Source organism: Bos taurus, chromosome 1, assembly GCF_002263795.3.
Source record: "Bos taurus isolate L1 Dominette 01449 registration number 42190680 breed Hereford chromosome 1, ARS-UCD2.0, whole genome shotgun sequence".
Classification (NCBI taxonomy): domain Eukaryota; kingdom Metazoa; phylum Chordata; class Mammalia; order Artiodactyla; family Bovidae; genus Bos; species Bos taurus.
Genome location: NC_037328.1, coordinates 98,006,666 through 98,027,086, shown reverse-complemented (window position 1 = coordinate 98,027,086; position 20,421 = coordinate 98,006,666). Strand labels below are relative to the sequence as shown.

At 38.2% G+C, this 20,421-nt stretch overlaps 1 protein-coding gene across 8 annotated transcripts in view; it reads right to left on the bottom strand.

The window, feature by feature from the left end:
* The window catches only part of MECOM (MDS1 and EVI1 complex locus), a 656,396-nt gene that overhangs the window by 321,823 nt on the left and 314,152 nt on the right, over window positions 1–20,421 (bottom strand). For all 8 annotated transcript variants that reach the window (XM_024995577.2, XM_024995595.2, XM_024995585.2 and 5 more), the window contains exon 2: window positions 3,809–4,146. In XM_024995577.2, coding sequence (XP_024851345.2) covers window positions 3,809–4,146 — 338 coding nt within the window. The remainder of the gene's footprint in view (window positions 1–3,808; window positions 4,147–20,421) is intronic.

The window sequence follows — 20,421 nt, the reverse complement described above, 5'->3', positions numbered from 1 at the left end:
AGGGCATCTTCCCAACCCAGGGATCGAACCCGGGTCTCCTGCCTTGCAGACAGACACTTTACCGTCTGAGCCACTAGGAAAGCCCATATTAGGGAAACTAGGCAAACAATTTGGATGCTGCACAATGCTTTATGTTTTTTAGTATGGATTAACTCAATGCTATGGTGAGGAAAAACTTAAGCAGTACTAAATTTTTAATAGGAGGATCAGGGATGATGACATGGAAGAAGAGAACTTGAGGAATGGATATAAACTTGCTAGGAACAGGAAGGAAAAGGAGATTCCCAGGTATGGAGACCAGTGTGTGCAAAGAATGGAGGCTTTGAAAGAACAGAGGAACTATAAATCAGATAAGGTTGGTGTGGGAGACAGTAGAGTCAAAGACGATCCATTTTTTGGCTTGAGCAGGTGGACAGACAGTAGTCCAATTTATTAAACAGGAAATGCATAGGGAGGGGAATTTTATAGGGAGAAAAGAGCAAGGGTAGTACTAGAGATAGGAATGGCTTGTTCAGTTTTGATAGGCTGGGATTCTCTCAAGGGAACATTTAGTACAGAATCTGATGGACAGTAGCACTGAATAACTGCTGGATGAATCTGGATTTCCTCCATTCATGTTTATTCTTTTTGGCCTAAGAGGTTATTTTCTCCTTCAATTCATCATTTTTAAAAATGAAACAGTATCAGAAAAAGAAGCCACACTGGTTAATCACAACTATCTGTCCAACCAAACAGGAGGGAAATCAGCTACAGTTGAGGACAAATATGACATAAGACTGATTTAAAAGAGCACATGCGAGTAGGTCAGAAGCTTTGTGCAAGTGCCTTTGTTGATCGTGATTAGATTTTGTATTAAGCAGGGTAAGATTAAAAAAAAAAAAAACAAAGAAAATACTAAAGTCAAGAACTCAACTGTTCCTCTGTGGATAACAACTTTGCCAAAATTACACCCAAAAAAAATTTTTTAAAGCCCTTGCTCTTGCTTGGTTCACGATACATCTAGAACAGACAATCCACACTCTCAAAAGCAAGGACAGGGCTTCCCTGATGGCTTAGCGGGTAAGAATCTGCCTGCCAATGCAGGAGACATGGATTCCAGCCCTGGTCGGGAAAGATCTCACATGCCATAAAGCAACTAAGCAACTAATTATTTTTACATTTCCTCTAAATGCAGAACTATCACCAGGTTCATCCCCAAATCCACAGGTATCCTGTTTAAAGAGGCACAGACCTGCATTTACCAACCCACAGCTGCTGAGCCTGTGCTCTAGAGCCCACAGCCACAACTACTGAACCCATGTTCCACAACTACTGAAGCCCATACACTCTAGAGTCTGTGCTCTGCAACAAGAGAGCCACCGCAGTGAGAAGCCCACTAGGGCACCACAATTGGACAGCAGTCCCACTCACCGCAATGAGAGAAAAGCCTGTGCAGCAACGAAGACCCAACACAGCCAAAAATAAATAAATAAAATTATTTTAAAAAAATAAACGCAAGGGAAACCATTAAAGTGGTGAAGAAAACCACCGAATTGACCATCAACTGAATTCTTGATGGACAGAGAGGAAATGGTGATGTGTAGCAAACAGTCAGAACTTGTTATAAAATTATCTTGAATTCCAAGCAACAAAATAAGTCAGTTTTGACATAATGAAAATAATTATTTCTCAGGGTAAGCGCTTGCCCATGTATGTGCTAAAGACATTTTATTCTAAGGAGAAAAAAATTAATTATTTTTACATTTCCTCTAAATGCAGAACTAGAATCAGGTTCATTTCCAAATCTACAGGTATCCTGTTTAAAGAGGCACAGACCTGCATTTACCAGCCCTGGAATTTACCAACTCTGCATTTACCAACCCTGCATTTACCAACTATCACCAGGTTCATCCCCAAATCCACAGGTCTCCTGTTTAAAGAGGCTGCTAAGTCACATCAGTCGTGTCCGACTCTGTGTGATCCCATAGACAGCAGCCCACCAGGCTCCCATCCCTGGGATTCTCCAGGCAAGAACACTGGAGTGGGTTGCCATTTCCTTCTCCAATGCAAGAAAGTGAAAAGTGAAAGTGAAGTCGCTCGGTCGTGTGCGACTCTTCGCGACCCCATGGACTGTAGCCTACCAGGCTCCTTTGTCCATGGGATTTCCCAGGCAAGAGTACTGGAGTGGGTTGCCATTGCCTTCTCCGTTTAAAGAGGCACAGACCTGCATTTACCAACCCTACATTTACCAACCCTGGAATTGCAAAATGATTTCATTATTAAGTCTTGTTTTATTCCATGCCTTCTGGAAAATCTCCAGCAGTACTGCACTTGTTGTTTAACTCTAGAGATTTTGTAATAAAAGTTTAATGAGTTAATGAGTTACTTATTAGTGGAATGTTTATAGCCATTATTTTAAGGTGAACGATAATGACGTAAAGTTTGTACGCATTTGGTTTAAAACGTATTCAACTCACATATCAGTTAATGCTACAGTGATTTTTTAAAAATCTCTTATCAATAGACACGTCTAGAAGGAGTGTAGCTAAACCACTTCACCAGAGCTGTGGTCAAGAGCAAAACTAAGGAAGGATTTCTCACTTGTAATTATGTCAAATCTGGATCTTAACTTTTAGCATTTCAGAATTTGAATAAGAATTGTTTTTATTATGGCAGTTTGAGCAGATTTCACAAGGGAACACAGATAAAGCAAAGGGACAAAATTTGAAATTAAGTCCTGAAGGCACTGCATATTTATTTCTATTTTAAAAGCTAACCAGATCATAAATATTAAGAGAACATACTAAAATAAATCTAGTTTATCCGACTTCTATCTAACTGAAACTGTAAAACCAAAGGTCAATCATATCTCCAAAAAACACTTTCTTGTCCATATAGAAATTACCTACAAGTTTTTCAGATATAGGTCAGCTATTCCAGAAAATATGATGCTGTAATATAACTACAAAAATTTTCAAATTATAAAAATAAGTGGGGAATATATATACATATACATATACATATATACACACACTAATTTTGTACAAAAATTATAAACTCAAGAGAATAACTAGTTTACCTGTCCTTATCAAAATAAAATTAATTTAGATTTTGTAATCAGAACATAACTTCCCTTTCTTACATATTTCCAGATGAGTTCTCTAAAAAAGAATGGCTGAAACTAGCAACTGATTTTCATATTGCTTTTTGCTGCCATGTTTATACATGAATTACTCATTAAATCAATCTGAATATAAATAACCATCACAAGATTCAGTACAGTACACATATTCTGGAGACATGTATAATCAAATCGGGATGACCAAAAGAGGGGGAAAATATATTAGAATACAGAGCAAAATAAACATGTAAAATGAAAGTAAAACCAAATTAACTCAAAGCTACAAGATGGAGAAAACAAATGTTTCCTCCAATCTTCCAAGCCCACTTGCCAAAAAAGTACAGGCAAAATACAATAAACATGTCATACGACTATTCTGTTTGCTTATGCCACATACCTTAGGGATGGCCACCTTTAATGTTTCCAAATATTAATTTAAGAACTATATTTGTATCCTTTAATACATTTTCAAGACACTATCCTCTGACCAATTCATTAGTTGGGTTCCTTTCTATCATGCCATACTTTCAAGCAATACTTTGTTTCTATAAAGCAGTGAAAATTGTAAGAGAGGTTCATCCTTAAAACTCCATTTGAAGATATTTTGCAACAAATGGAATTTGCTTATATTATGGACATTTTTAAAAGTAATCTCTTCTTTACACATCTTAATATACATACAGGTATTAACTCAAAAGATATTCTTACCTCCCATCCGTAACTAGGGTCTTTCAGGTTTGACCTCTGCTCTCCCACATAAGGCCCAAACTTTTCACCGGCTTCAATTTTCCTTTTGCTCCATATTCCAAGGCCTGCTCCAGGCATATTTGACTCTCGAAGTTCAAACTCAGCAGGAATGGGGATATCATCAGGGATGTAGATGGGGGCTTTGTAAGGAGAGCCCTCCTTTGGAGTGAACGCTTCACTGGATGTGGCTGGAGAGCATGGCTCCTGAATACTGAGGGACAGAGCACCAGCTACTCCATCTGCATCTGGCATTTCTTCCAAAGGAATTTCAGGGTAGCTGCCATATACACACTCATTATCTGTGAATAAATAAAAACTTCATAAATTTCTACTAATATAAAAGAGACAGAATTCCACATCCCAATATTCACTTTATAATGCTGTTGCTCTTTAAAAAAAAAAAAAAATAGGAAAGACCATTGTTAAAATATGCCTTCATTAAAACCTCTGTTATTCACAGATGAAGCGGGGGGAAGGGATTATTTCCTCTTTGGTTTATCTCTGTTGAATCCATAAATCAAATGAGCTAATCTTTGACTGTCAGTACTCTCATGGGCCAGCTCAATCTATTATCCAGCTGGGAAACAATCAGCAATTTAATTATTATTATGAATAAAGTAGAGATTAAGAGTAAACATATGTGTAACTACAACTCTGCAAACCATCCCAAATTGGGAGCTGATAGCATTATACAATGTCTTAGAAAGTTATATCGTGCAGAGGTATCTTGGACTAAATTGTAGTAGAGTCACAAGAGAGTCCAAAGGCTTCCATGAGCCACAAGACTTAAGTTCATATGGCAAGATTATTTATTGAAAGGTTAATTTATGTTTGTTCTTTCTCTGTTTTTCCTTTCCCATTTCAAACATACCATTGAGCCTGTGGTATTTCTTTGCCTCAGTAGCTTACGCAGAACAGAGAGTTAAAGTTATTTGATGCTAGTGCTTCCTCTGGACATTTATAAAAGCTAAAATCATTGAAGAAATTAGGTGAATTTCCCAGAGGGAACAAAGAGAAGATGGTGTCATGGAGTGTACCAAAAAAGAGAGTGAATTTCCTCCAGACTGAGAAAAGTAGAGATCAGAGAGACTCTCGGAGAAGGCAATGGCGCCCCACTCCAGTACTCTTGCCTGGAAAATCCCATGGACGGAGGAGCCTGGTAGGCTGCAGTCCATGGGGTTGCTAAGAGGCAGACACGACTGAGCGACTTCACTTTCACTTTTCACTTTCATGCCTTGGAGAAGGAAATGGCAACCCACTCCAGTGTTCTTGCCTGGAGAATCCCAGGGACGGGGGAGCCTGGTGGGCTGCCGTCTACGGGGTCGCACAGAGTCGGACACGACTGAAGTGACTTAGCAGCAGAGAGACTCTGCATGGAGCAGAGGTCTTGCCTGGAGGAGATGACAAGACCATCTTTGAGGGGAGAGCGGAAGAGAGTAACTAGGAGTTTGCACCCTCAACCCTGGAGCTCCAAGGGCTCCCTGGAGCAGTACAGCCCCATGCTGAAGTAAATGACCACACCACATCAGCCTTAAGATCTTTCCGCATCTTTGGAATGGAGGAAGCATAAAGAATAATAACTAAGTATGCATTTCCCACCAGTTGAAGGGGATATGTTACCTTAAAGAAAATAAACACATGTTTCCACTAGGATTACAGACTGAGAGTCATATCTAATTTGTTCAATTTGTAGATATTCAATGGGGGAACTAAGAAAAATGGCTTAAAATTACAAGACGACAGACTTCAATCAGAGCCATCCAAAGTTAAATGGGTCACCTAAAGTTCCCCAGCACGGGGTTCTAATATAGCCTAGATAGCCATGAATTAGGGTTGATATGGAGGAATTGTAGCTTTAGATTAATGACTAGACTAGATGACACTTTAGATCCCATCAACCTTACAGTTCTATGAATTATTAAAATCTTCAAAGATACTTTATTGGGCTAGAGGGTAGAATATCTGAGTTCTACTCTTAATGCCTTCTTTGAGTCATTATGGAATTTAATTAACCATAACACCTATTAAAAATTGTCCATCAAGTATAACTCCTCTTAAAGTTTTGTGAAGTGCAAAGTGATTATACATGCAAAAGTATCTTTCTAATGAAGTGCTTGGTTCTTGAGTTAAATGAGATAATGCCATTTAAACTAAGCGTCAAATCAAGACCCAGCCTTATTTCAATGAGACATCTGATCTCAACATAACAAGCTCATTATCATTCAAGTTCAGCATATCCAAAATCTTGCATATTATCATCTACCTTCAAATCAAGTGTCCTCCCATTTCCCCATTTCTATTAAAAATAATATTTTCCCTCAAATTACCCATGTTCAAGGTTTTAAAATAACATGGATATTTTGTCTCCTTCATCCTCAATCTATTCAGTCATTAAATGCTGTCCATTCTTCTTGTAAGATTTTTACCTTCACCCCATTCTTTCAATCCATGTTTTCATTCCTGAATTTTTTAACAGTCCTCTAAATGGGTCTCTAGACTTCTAACATCTTTCCAGTCCTTTCACACTGAGCCTGTACAATGCTGCTGAATTTATCTTCCTGGTATATAAATTTCTCTATGCAGTAGCCTCCAGTAATTCCCAATGTCCACAAGTAAAATAGGCTTGGAACAGAATCTCTCTCATTCTGAAACCATTCTTTCTCTTTTAATCTCAATACTCCTCAGTAGGAGTCCCCAGGCCAGAATAAACTTATCTCTATCTTCTGTACATCATGAGAAACGCTGGACTGGAAGAAACACAAGCTGGACTCAAGATTGCCGGGAGAAATATCAATAACCTCAGATATGCAGATGACACCACCCTTATGGCAGAAAGTGAAGAGGAACTCAAAAGCCCCTTGATGAAAGTGGAGAGTGAAAAAGTTGGCTTAAAGCTAAACATTCAGAAAACGAAGATCATGGCATCTGGTCCTACCACTTCATGGGAAATAAATGGGGAAACAGTGGAAACAGTGTCAGACTTTATCTTTCTGGGCTCCAAAATCACTGCAGATGGTGACTGCAGCCATGAAATTATAAGACGCTTACTCCTTGGAAGGAAAGTTATGACCAACCTAGATAGCATATTCAAAAGCAGAGACATTCCTTTGCCAACAATGGTTCGTCTAGTCAAGGCTATGGTTTTTCCTGTGGTCATGTATGGATGTGAGAGTTGGACTGTGAAGAAGGCTGAGCACCGAAGAATTGATGCTTTTGAACTGTGGTGTTGGAGAAGACTCTTGAGAGTCCCTTGGACTGCAAGGAGATCCAACCAGTCCATTCTAAAGGAGATCAGCCCTGGGATTTCTTTGGAAGGAATGATGCTAAAGCTGAAACTCCAGTACTTTGGCCACCTCATGCGAAGAGTTGACTCATTGGAAAAGACTCTGATGTTGGGAGGGATTGGGGGCAAGAGGAGAAGGGGACGACAGAGGATGAGATGGCTGGATGGCATCACTGACTCAATGGACGTGAGTCTCAGTGAACTCTGGGAGTTGGTGATGGACAGGGAGGCCTGGCGTGCTGTGATTCATGGGGTCGCAAAGAGTCAGACACGACTGAGCGACTGATCTGATCTGATCTGATCTTCTGGGCTCAGTAAGCATTTCCTCTGTTTCTCTCTTCCCCTTTACCCATCCAACTTCTAGTCATTCTCTATGTCAACTCCCAACTTATCTCCTTGCCATCCCATTTAACATAAGTATTTCCCTTCTTTTGAGCTCTTACACAATTTCCTTCCTCAGTCTGATGATCAAATAATGCTGCATATTGCTATTTAGAGTTTAATAAGAATAACCTTTTATTCCAAACTAGGAAATAGACTCTTAAAGGGAAGCTTCAAAACTCATACTTCTTAGGAATTCTCCAAGTGATCTTCATAAAGATGCTTTAAAAATACTAGTTAAAGAGATAATTAACCTAACATATAATTTCATTGACTATTAAAACAAATCAATATTTTTCTATTAAATACTGGAAATTATTTTGATCCTGGAAAGCACCTTTAAACCCACAAAAATGGAACATTACAGATTAGAAACTTTACTCCAAATCCAACATTAAAATAAACAATTTTTATAATGCCCCAAAGAAATACTATCAGAGAAATATACTTCAGGGTTCCAACACCCTTGATAAAGTCTATTAATTTTATTCTTTAGGGAGATTTTGCACTTCAACCTAAGAGCCAAAAGTTCACCAACACTCTTTATACAGCTAAAAACATACAAAAACATCTCTCTAGAATGCTAACATTTAACTACTGCAAATGTAGTTAAAGATTCTTAAAGGGATTTATCATCCATTATGAAGATTTTGGTTTCTTCAAGAAGTGCTTAAAAACTGGAAGACATTGTGTAACCTATAGACTTATCCATTTAAGCAGCAGGAAACAAAAATGCATCCAAATGAATAGAACTATTTCCTCCAGTAATTATCCATTAATGGTCAGTAAAATCTCCCCTATTTCCTGAAAGGGTTAAACTAGTCATACTGTCAGTGCCATCAAAGTAATCCCAAACCTTAAAAAGGGATAGAGGGAAACTCATCTGGTCCCCCACCACCCCCCACCCCCGCCCCACAACCATTGCTGACCCCATGACCTTTGAGTTACCCACAAACTTTCCCAATGCATAATTTTTAAACTAGTGAGTTTGGATTTCAATTCCTGTGGAGACAAAATACACATACGTGCCTAGGCTGCTGCACAGAAGAATTTGAATTTAAAACCTGAATGCAGTTCTGCTTACAATAGCAAAATAATTCCAATTAAACTTAAAGAACAGCTTATATAGGTCAAGCAAATCCAGGAGAAAGACTTATGGTCCTATTCATCCACACACAGGCATTAAATGTATGTGCAAAGCCAGGCAATTTGTTTTCAAGCCACTGTTAATCCTGTATCATTGGAATTAAATATAAAAAGGGCTGTGATGACAAAAAATGGAAATACAAAACTGCTGAGTTTTATGTATCAAAACATGCAACAATATTTCAGTGTCATCTAGCATTAAGAAATTTTCAACAACATATGCAGTTTATCAACTAATGTCTCAAGGTACCTTACTCAAGAACTATCCAAAAAGCTGCTAAAACCTTTCATCTACATGACAAACTACCTCAATTATCATATCTCCATTAAATGTGTGTTATTGAGGAAAAACTGGTAAATCTTCTTCCTGAGCTATAACTACAGTTAATTAAAGAATTGCTCAGATATCAGATTGACAGATTGGGCACATTTACAATAGGTAAGTATCAGGTAAGAAGTGCTATATACATCAGTGCTCCCATAAAGATAAATAACCCTTGTAATTTCTTGGATCTGAACTACCTGCTACTGGAATTTGCTTCTTGCATCCTTTAAGTGTGTCATTAACTGAAAAAGGACAGAAAGATAAGTTTATTGTTGGATTTGAGGCAAATGACTTGGGAAATGCTCTTGGAAATCAAATTCTTCAATTCAACTTTTAAGTGTTCTAATATCCCTGGAGACCAAGGCTCCATTTATATTGGATTATATTTATTTCTATGACTCTTGGAATAACTAACAAAAGGTTTCCACCTGAGGAGAGTTGCATTTTAAAAACATATCAGAATCTACAAAGATGAAATTGCAGAAATAATACTGATAATAATAACCTCCGCAGATGTATCTATATTCTCTCACAATCCAGGGAGAAAACTACGATGAGAAGGATAATCTTCCATTTTGCAAATGTGCAACCTGATACCCACGGACGCTAACCAGTATATCCAAAGTCAGCTGAGACTAGAACCCAGCTGTTCAAATCCAGTCCTCTCTTTAACTCTTAGGCAACTTGCTTTTTTTTCTTTAAAGATATGTTTTAGGGTATGTTTGTTTTTTCAAAATTGTGGCCCTACTATGTGAATAGCTTGTTTTTTCACTTTTCTCACTTGATATTATGAACACTTCCTTATGGGTTTAAAAACATTAAACTACATTTTAATTGCTGCATTATATTCCATAATATAAACCCATAATAAATTAACTATTTCCATAGTATTTATTTATCTTGCTTCTAATTTTCTGATACCATAAATACCACTAAAATAAACATTTTTTCATATAAATATTTATGTTCACCCTATTTAGGTTATATTCCTAGAAGAAAGCTGAGTGAGTATTGACAGATTGCTTCTCAGAGCTGGATACCAATTTATACTCCAAGCCATCATACTGGTATTTATTATTATGTCTTGTTTTTAAAATGTATTAATACAACAGAAAAGACTGTATATCTATTGTTGCTTTAATTCACATCTCAGTGATTACTAAGACTAAATATTTTGTCATTCCCATTTCCCCTTTTGCAAATTACTCATTGTTTCTGTCCAGTTGAAACTGGGCTTTTATTGGTCTGTCTTACTAATGATAAAGAAATAAGCCCTTTGATATAGCTTTTTGCTACTATCCCCAGTAGATCACTTATCATTTGGTTTTTTAATGGAGCTTGTGTTGTACAAAATTTTTAACTTGTATGGAATGAAGTCTATTTTTCCTTTGTGATTTTTACATTTTTCTTAGAAAGTCCTTACCCATCCTAAGGAAAAAAAAAAAAAAAAAGATTCTCTTGTATTTTCTTTGAGCTTCACAGTTGCTTTTCTACCAACCTTAGATTACCAATGATTTACTGCTGAGTGAAAAGCAGAGAAAAATGATTTCATTTATTTGAGCTCCTGTGAACGGCAGTCTAGGAAAAAAAAAATGCCATTTCACTCATAATTCTTTGGTTCTTATTTGCAAGGCTGGCCTAAAATGCCGTCTCTTTTGTGGGTTTTATATAACTCACCATTTGTTTCACTTGGCCCCTCTGCCTAGCTTAACTGCAAATCTTCTGGGCAGATGCCATTCAAAATCCAGAATTTCACCGTTAATAGCATTCAGTACGCGTCATAATACTTATCACTCAGCATTATCATTAGTGATACTAGCATAAATAATTTTCCACTCTTCTTCACGTAAGTCCATTGAGAGAAAATATTTAGCAACTAGAGTTTAAAGTTAACATTAAAAGCACATATACCTAGCTTGTCTCTGAAGTAAAAAAAAAATTTCCCTAGACATTAAACAAGGAACAAGTTCTACATATGCAGCCGTATACACTTAGGCGCATAATAGACACATCAGTGTGCGTTTGTAGTGTGCATGTGTGTAATAGCTCACTAATCTTAAAAATAGGCTGAGACAGAAACATGGTTTGAAATCTCAGGCAGACTGGTTGAGATCATAACTACATGAAACAACTGCCAGGAGGAGGCCAGCACGGGAATTGAACAGATTAGGTAACTCCGAAATTTAGACATTTCCCCCCATTATGTTCCTCATTGCAGTTTTGTAATAAAAACATGAGCAAACTTCAAAGGAAGCTCTGTAGTAAAGGTTAATTGCTACTAAAGAAGAGGGTGGGCCCGAGTGCTGGGACTTTGTGCCCAAGTGGCGAGCAGACAGGAAGGATTACACGTGGCTGCGAGCGGCGGATGCGTGCCCAGCTCCGCGAGCAAGGCAGGCGCTGCCAAACCTCAAGCCCCACCAGGGACCTCCTGGTAGGACGTGAGCGCATGAACACGAGTCCATGAGTCGGTGCCTGCTAATGGTGGGGCGGGGAGGGGAGGGGGAAGACATCAATTTCCTTCCAAAATTCAAACCGGACATGCTCTTCTTCCCTTGTTAGGACAATTCCAGAGCGGTGACCCAGGCCTGTTGGCGAGGAAGCGGAGGACCTGGGAGCCAGCTCTTCTGCACCAGCGACGCAACCAATCACCACGCGCTGGGCTTGGGGAAAGGGTGGAGCCCAAGTCATGCCAGACGCACAAACAGAACAAAGAAGGAGGCTGTGCACTGGCCCGCAGAATAGTCTGTGAGAATGGCCCCAAGATAATGAAATTTAAGATCCCAACGAAAGGAAGAAAGGAAACTAGTAAAAGTGAGGGAAACGAATTTCCAGAAAACTGACTTAAACTAGCTTTGAAGGACCGTAGTAAGGGTCAGAGGCACAGGCTGGGAAAATCGAAGCATCTCATAGGCTTCCCAGGTGGCGCTATTGGTAAAGATCCTGGTAAGAGAAGGTGGGTTGGATCCCTGGGGTCGGGAGGATCTCCTGGAGGCGGGAATGGCAACCCACTCCAGTATGCTTGCCTGGAGAATCCCATGGAGAGAGGAGCCAGACAGGCTACAGTCCATAGGGTCTTAAAGAGTCAGACATGACTGAAGCGACTTCGCAAGCACGAATAGGATGGAGGCTGCTGACGGAACTGGTCTTTAGAATGTGCTGCCTCCAGAGAGGAGTCACAAGTAGACATCGCGGAATCTGTTAACACTGGACTGCATTTGAAGAATCCGTGTCTCCAGAGAGCACTACTTATTGTGAAATAATGTATCAACATCGCTTGGCACATGGAATTTTTTTTAATGACCTTCTAACTTCCTTGCACCTTTAGTATTTGCTACTTCCTTGTACCAGAGTATTCCATTTCTTCCTTGTGGAATTTTTTCCTCCAGTGTTTTCTAAAAATATTTTACGTATGTGCTGTCAAAAAGACCCTAAAAGTATGAAAGAGTGTTGGGAGGCAAGCAAGGAAGATGGCAAAAAATACCACAGGGGTTGAAAGTAAAGGACCAAATCAGTGAACAAACATTTGTCTTCTTCATAGGATTGTGGCATACCTCTCATTTATCCTGGGGTTTTAACTCTGGTTAAGCGTTTCTCCACTCTTCTTGAAATTTCACAGACATTTCACTAAACAAGTATGTTTTGTGAATTAAACTGGTAGCTTCTAAAGCTCTTATGAAATGAGTTTGACCACTTCTAAAAGTTCCTCATCAGAGATGGAACTAAGCTTTTTAAAACGGGTTATGGAAAGAAATTGCCAGAAAATTCACAGTTGAGGTACCAATAAAGAAACCCTCTGGTATCTACTTACAGATCTAAAACAGCTAAAATAAAGACATTAAAAGCTGTATGGGTACTACTCCAAGGAAAAACACGACCTGGTTAATGTTTGGCTCATTCTGTTGTTAAGGGAGACAGGATCGCCAATACCCACTGGAATGACTAGGTAAGAACAGACTTATCACACATCAGATATGGTTTCTCTTACGTTATAACTTTGTGCCGTGACTCCCTTATAGTAAGACAAATTTTTAAGAGTCTTTAGGCAACCTTTGACCTGATGGCTTTTCTCCTAAGCTTTTTATATCCCCAAAGTGATTTTCCTTCAGATTCATTTAGAGTAAAATAGAAATGCCCTGAAATTATGTTGCAGCAGACTGGGTGGTTGCTCTCAGGCAGTCCGAAATGACCAGAGTACAGCCTTTCAGTATTCAAGCCGTATCTACAGTAATTATTTGCCAGCATATCTAAAAGAAGGCAGGCATTTCCTGTTGCACACAAATGGGACACTCTTATCTAAATTACTGTTTAAACAGGTATTTAAGAAAAGACTATCACAGGCAGGAATTTACTGATGACGGAACACATTAGTTTAGGGCTGGACACATTAGTTGAGGACTCACCATTGTCAGGAAAGGAAGCGTATCAGCATCAGGAAGGTATAGGGAATATTTTATAACTCCTGTATGGGTCAAGTTGGCAGTTGTAAACTATGCCATTTGCACTCAGGAAAAGCAGGAGTGGTGCATGCCCAGATGTGGAGGTCTGGATTCAGCAATATGTCTTCCCTGCCCAGAGCAACCTTAAGAGCTTGAGAGTCGTAGCTTTTGAGGGGTCTCTGACTCCCCTTCCATAAAATAAGCACATTGGACAAGTTCAGCCCCAGGTCCATTCCACTCAAGCAGTCCCAGTTCTACATAATGAAAACCAAAGAATGGTCCAAGTTTGGTGTACCAGAAGCTTATAAAATATATTTCCTGGTCTCTCCACTTCGGTCTCTCCCAACATGTAACCTAGGAGAGCCTATACTCTGGCTGCCCAACTTTGTTCTAACCAGTGAAACTGGAATTTATTCCCAGTAGAGGCTTATAAAACTGGGCTGTTATTCTCACATTAAGTAGACTGCCCTCTGGTGAGGACTGTGGTTTATGTGTGGGCAGAATGTGTGGTTTACTACCTCTAATTTGTTTATGTTGTTGATGGTGGTTTCAGAAGAAAGCTACAGCCCTTCACATGCTAAAGAGTGACCTGATTTACTTCCTTTAAAAAAAGAAAAAAAGTGTTGGAGTGGGGGAGGGGAGCATGAGAGTGCATTAATGTGCCATTGCTAACAGAGGAGCAACTGGGATCTCTTTGACCACAGCTCTGCTTCATTCAGCTCTGCATGTGAAATGAGAGCCCCAACTTGTTTATTATAATTACCTAAGTGTGGCTTGGTGGCTTTTGGCAGAGATCCTTCTTGCCTCCGAAGGAGAGACCAAAACTCAGGAGCTACAAGTTAAAGGAAGAAGAGGGGAATGTATTTTGAAGCAAGGAGACCAAATTCTAATATAAACTGGCTGAAAATATTCAAAACAACCCCTGCAAAGATGAAGATCAAAAAGTAAATGAGATTGCCCTCCACTTTCTACCATACAATAAACAAAGATAGGTGTACAGGAGAATTGAATAAACAGTGGAAATGTAAGTTCAAATTCATTCTCACAGCTAACTTGATGCAGAACCTTCCCTGTTGCTACAAAACAGAAGAGCTTTCTTATATCCAGGAATCCTACATAAAGAAAAGAAAATAATTATGCTTGTCTGGCAGAAGAGGGAGTTGTAGCAGTGGCTTGCCGATAAAAAGGAATGTGAACAAGCAATAGAAGCCTAACCTAACCACACTCTGAGTTTGATAAAGAGCAGAGAGTACCCCAAAATTAAATGTAGTTGGTTTCAAAATTAGGCTTTATATGAAAATGAACAATGATCCTTGTTCTCACAAGGCTTGGTAACAAAAACAAGAATGACTTCTGAGCTTAAAGTGATTCTGTGGGGAAAGTTCCTTGATTCAGCTGATTTCAGCATGGATTCTGGTCCCACGGCAAATACAGCATCTTCGGTGTAAAATAAGTTTAGATGGTTCCAAGAAGTGCAATTTTCTGCCCCCATTTCAAACTCTAAAGGCCCCTATATTGAGTTTCCCAACACTACATCATATTAAACGTAAAATCATTCAAAACCGTGGGGATGCATGGAATGTCATTGAAAAAACGTGAAGGTTTGTTTTTTTTTTTAATTTGAGAAAACATTATACACGTTAATAAAAAAATGTTTTCAGGGAAAATATGAACAGATGTGTCATGCATACGTGTATACATACACTAAATAGCACTTATGATTTGAGAGGGGTAATTTCAACATTGTTAAGTGGTAACACAAGCTAGGTATTTAAGGGAATGATATAATATGACAACTTCATAGACTACCAAGCTATGTATGATCTCTGGAAATTGTCATTGTCAACATGTACAATAACTAGTAGCATTAGGTGGTCTGTACAGTATCCTTCATGTCTAATTGAGTCACACAGTCTAAGACACTTGACGGGCACCAGGCACTGCCTCCTAATGAGAACTGACTTTTAAAGAAAGGCATTCAGGACCTCTTCTATATAAATTACTATCATTTGCAGCAAGAGAGGATTATAAATGTTTGTTGGCAAAAACTAAATTTATTTACAAACTGGGTCTAATTTATTTATGGCTCCAGTACAATCGGCTTTTGTTGAAATATTTATGTTATCTGTCCTTCTGCCTCACTAAACTCTACCACAATCATAAACACTGTTGAAAAATTATTTGCAGTTAGCAGGATTTAAACTACCCATTATATCACCAGCTAGTGCCAGTAAACTTTTGCACTGGTTGATAAAGTTTCCTCTGTGGAATAAATATACATTTGACTTTCAAAATCTTTGGTGGGCTCCAAACTATGAGAGTGAAGGATTAAACAGATGTCCCAGACTTTACCAGCTATGTGTGACTGCTTCAATTGCACATTCCAATTGAAATTTTGTGATAGACTACAAAAGTGCCCAGATTAAAACTCTTTTCTAGCATAAGGAGAGGACTTAGATAATTGAAGTGTAGGGGTGATATTCTTTGCCCAAGATGCTGCTTCTCAGACTTTAGTCATTCACCCATTCCAAAACAATGATTTGACACCATGCTGTACCTAGGACTGTGCAAGTTGCTATGGCTACATATAGATTTGAATGAGATCAAATTTCTGCCCTCAAGAAACCTAGAGTTGAGTAATAAAGACAAAGATGGCAACAGGTATATGATTACGTGGTAAAATAAGATCTAAAAGGAAGTTATGAAGAGTGATGACTGTTTAAGAGTTGAATAAAAGTAACTATTTCTGGGTCAATCTACAGAAGTCGGTGAACTGGGTGAAGGGAGTCTAAAGGTACAAATTTCTGGTTATAAAATAAATAAATCATGGTGATGTAATGTACAGCATGGTGACTAGTTAATAATAGCATAGTTAATAATGTGTGTGTGTTAGCCGCTCAGTCATGTTTAACTCTTTGCAACCCCATGGACTTTAGCCTGCCAGGCTTCTCTGTCCGTGAAATTCTCCAGGCAAAAATACTGGAATGGGTTACCATTCCCTTCTCCAGGGGATCTTCCTGACCCAGGAATCAAACCTGGGTCTCCTGTACCGCAGGCAGATTCTTTACCATCTGAGCCACCAGGGGAGCCCTATTACTATATTTCATTCTTGAAAGTTGCTAAGAGTAAATCTTAAAAGTCCTCATTACAAAAAAAAAATTATAATTATATGGTGACAATGTTAACTAGACTTATTGTGATGATTATTTTGCAATACATGTAAACATCAAATAAGTACACCTGAAACTAATATAATAGTGCTAGTCGCTCGTCCTGTCCAACTCTTTGTGACCCCATGGACTGTGGCCCGCCAGGCTCCTCTGTCCATGGGATTCTCCAGGCAAGTTACTGGAGTGGACTGCCATTCCCTTCTCCAGCTAATATAATGTTATATGACAATTAAACCTCAATTAAAAAATGTAACAAGAATAAACCTCTTATTTCCATTCTCGGTGGAAATGCAGTTGTCATTTACAGGCATTTCTGAGGTGCACCAAGTTCTTCATAGTAATGTAAGTTTCAAAAAGAAAGGCATGATTTACTGTCACACCTTCTAAATAACTCATAAAATGATGAAACCAACAGGTTCTAAAACAGCCTTGCCCACATTTTCATTACAAAATAAGCCAAGAGAAAACCACATGGAGAAGTGGATGGTTTCCCTGTCAGTAACTAGTAAAAAATGTACTTCTGCTTGGTCTACTTCACTGAAAAATAAGACTAAAAGTTCTCCTGTAAACCAGGTGGGACTGCTGTGAGCCAGTAAAACTCCCACCAGCCTATAAATGGCCCAAACCACAACATTATCTTCCAGTTTGAATTGAAAGTTGTGCCAAACAGACCAGAGAGAGTTCTGGCTGACCTCAGAACAGTACTGTATACAGAGGGATGACTGGCCAGATCACTCTGAAACCTCCAATCTAAAGCAATGTTTGTCAGAGAAAATGGCAGGACTAGATATTCTGGTGTCCCACACCACTCAACTGATGATGGTCCTTTCCCAAATAATATCCATATATGCCTATGATGGTCAAAGAAACTTAAACAAAAGCAAAAGTAGAAAAATAAATTTTGAGAGCTGCATTTATATGGTAAAAAAAAATCCCCCAAAGAATCTATTTATTCATCAAGGTGCTTCACAAATAAAAGAATACCAAAAACCAAATATTTGTAACTTCGTATTTTATACTGTGTATGTATATATATATACACATATATATATATAATACTGTGCTGCCTATTTATATCAAAATTATATAAAATTATTCTTACTTAGATCTAGGTATTAATATTATTCTCCTGAATAAGCAAAATTTAGTGATTTGTTTTATGCTTCTGTTGATCATTTTATGGATTTAGTCCAATGAATCTTCTTTAACAAACTGCTTTTAAATAGGTTATAGCTATTGAGTATAGCTAAGTTAATATTTGAGCTATTAAATAAAATTAAGCTAAATAAAATCTTTTGGCATCATGTTGCTTAGTTGATGAAATAATTGGTTGAAATATCCATTTTTCATAGCGTTGTAGAATCTCAGAGCTGAATAAGCCAGAAAATTATCAGTTTACTCATCTAAACATTCAATATGCTTGCCGAGTCAAATATTTTGTGGATCAGCCCATGTAAACCTACATAAACTATGACTGCTTGAGAGGAAAAGTTGGAAAAGTTTTCATTCTGTCAGAAGTATATGATGTTAAGAAAATCCGTTGAGGGGCAGGAGAGATTCCTGAAACATAAGAAATAATTATACAATAACTTAACAAGCCGTGTGCTGTTTTTATTTGTGTTGCTTTTGTTGCCATTGTTGTTATATTACTATATATACTCCATTCAACTTTTTAATGCTCATCACCACTATTAAGTCTTACAAACTATGATCCAACATGTACCACAAACTGTTAATCATTTAGTCAATAAGACTTTATATGCAAAGCACCGTGGGGGCATCACAAAAAAGAATAAAGTTAAATTGCTGATTTTAAAGAACTTACAATCTAGTCAGAGAGATAAGATAAATGACCAGGAAGAATTAACTTGTATAATATAAAGCTGCATTGAATAGAGTCAAATGTATGGTACAGAAAACCAGAACTACAATAATCAACATATAAAAGTGATTTTCCTCTTTGTTAAGAGAAAACTGAAGTGGAAGATGGCTATAAACATTCCACCTGTGATGAAGACAGATAATTGAGAGGATTGTGAAACAGAACGTTATAGACTGTGGCTGAGCCTTGCAGAGGTAATGACTTTTAATTGGATTGAGTTTATCATATTTGCAGAGGTACAGCAGACACAGAAGAAAGGATTAGAGTGATTTCCACTTTCCATTATTTGGCATAATGAGAAAACAGAGGGTGGTCCACATCTCTCATACATATTATGAGCCACAGGAGATGCTTAGCATGTCAGTTTTTGGTAGCATTGAGCTCTCCCAAATAAACACATTTATTTGGACATAGTTAAGTCAAAATAAGTCACCTGGGAAAAAAAAGGTTACAGGTCACTAATTTGCATAGTGCAAAGGATTTATGAGTTTTTAAATTAACCCTCCTAAATCTCTACACCATTTCAAACAATAGGGTATATCTGCATTTTTTCTTCAAAGTTTAGCTGGCTTAAAAAGTCAAATGAAAATACTTAGCTAAAGAAAATCCAGATGAGCAGACTTACTTTCTTCTAGATGGAAAAGAGGTACATTGTAAATTCTCCCAAAACAGCATTATTTACATTAAGTCAAAACACATAAAAAATTAAGAAAAAACTTGCATAAACATATGGTAAGTCATAGGAGGGTCAGGCAATTGGCAGACCCCAAATTCAAGTGTGCCCAAGTAGCAAAGGCTATGAAAGCACATGCCTGTATGCATGCTCAGTCACTCAGTTGTGTCCAACTCTTTGCGACCCCATGGACTGTAGCTCGCCAGGCTCCTCTGTCCATGGCAAGAATACTGGAGTGGGTTACCATTTCCTCCTCCAGGATCTTCCTGACCCAGGAATCAAACCCACATCTCTTATGTCTCTTGCATTGGCAAGCGGATTCTTTACCACTGCACCACCTATGAAAGCACACCACCACCAAAATCCCTTTTGACTATAAGGTGATGAAGACAGGGAGCATGGTACCTTATTTACTGCAGAAATCCTCCCACCAAAGTCATGGGATTAATTTATCTCTTTCCCTATCTCTTGGGTAGGACAGTTCAATTCCTCCCACAAATATCCATTTCAACACTTCAAAAAGAACCTGTGCCTTGAAAGATAAAAGAATATAATAAAAGAACATGAATAATTTTCTTGTTCTTCCATTACTATGGTGTAATTGCTGAACATCCAAAAACACCTCTTAAGTCTCAGCTGGTGAATGAAGATGGAGACAAGTACTCTCAGGCTGTACATACATCACACTACCCTGATAACATTCCCAGGACTTTTAAGAAGTCCAGCAGTAGGAACACAAGCAAACCCAGCCAGAGTTCTCTCAAAGTTCTATTATGCAAAAGTGAGCAGTAACCAGGATTCCTTTGGGGTAGAAAATGGAATAGTCATATGCAGTTGATTCTGTACTCTTACCAGATCATGCCTCTAAACATATATGAATATTAATTGACATATTTACTGCAACATAAAGCAGTTGCTAACCTAACATTCCAGCCTTTGTTCCAAATCTCGTATCATTTTCTTCCAGGCTGTTGACTTTGGAGTGGCTGTGTAAGCCTAGTGGACTGCTAGCAAAGAGTGATCAATCAACACTTTGAAAGCCTCTGGTTCATCCCAGTACCTGGAAGCTGCTTTGATAAACAGTATTCTTGGGACTGTGTAAAATACATGTGAGAACATGGCAGGTTTTTGTTCTTATTTTTTATTTATATTTAAAGAAAACCTTTGTGTACAACATATCCCTAAGAGTATTTTGTCCCAAGCTCAAGTCACTAAAGCTCTAAGTACCCTCACATCAATGTTTTCTCTGTGGATTTAACAATGGCCTCCAATTTACCC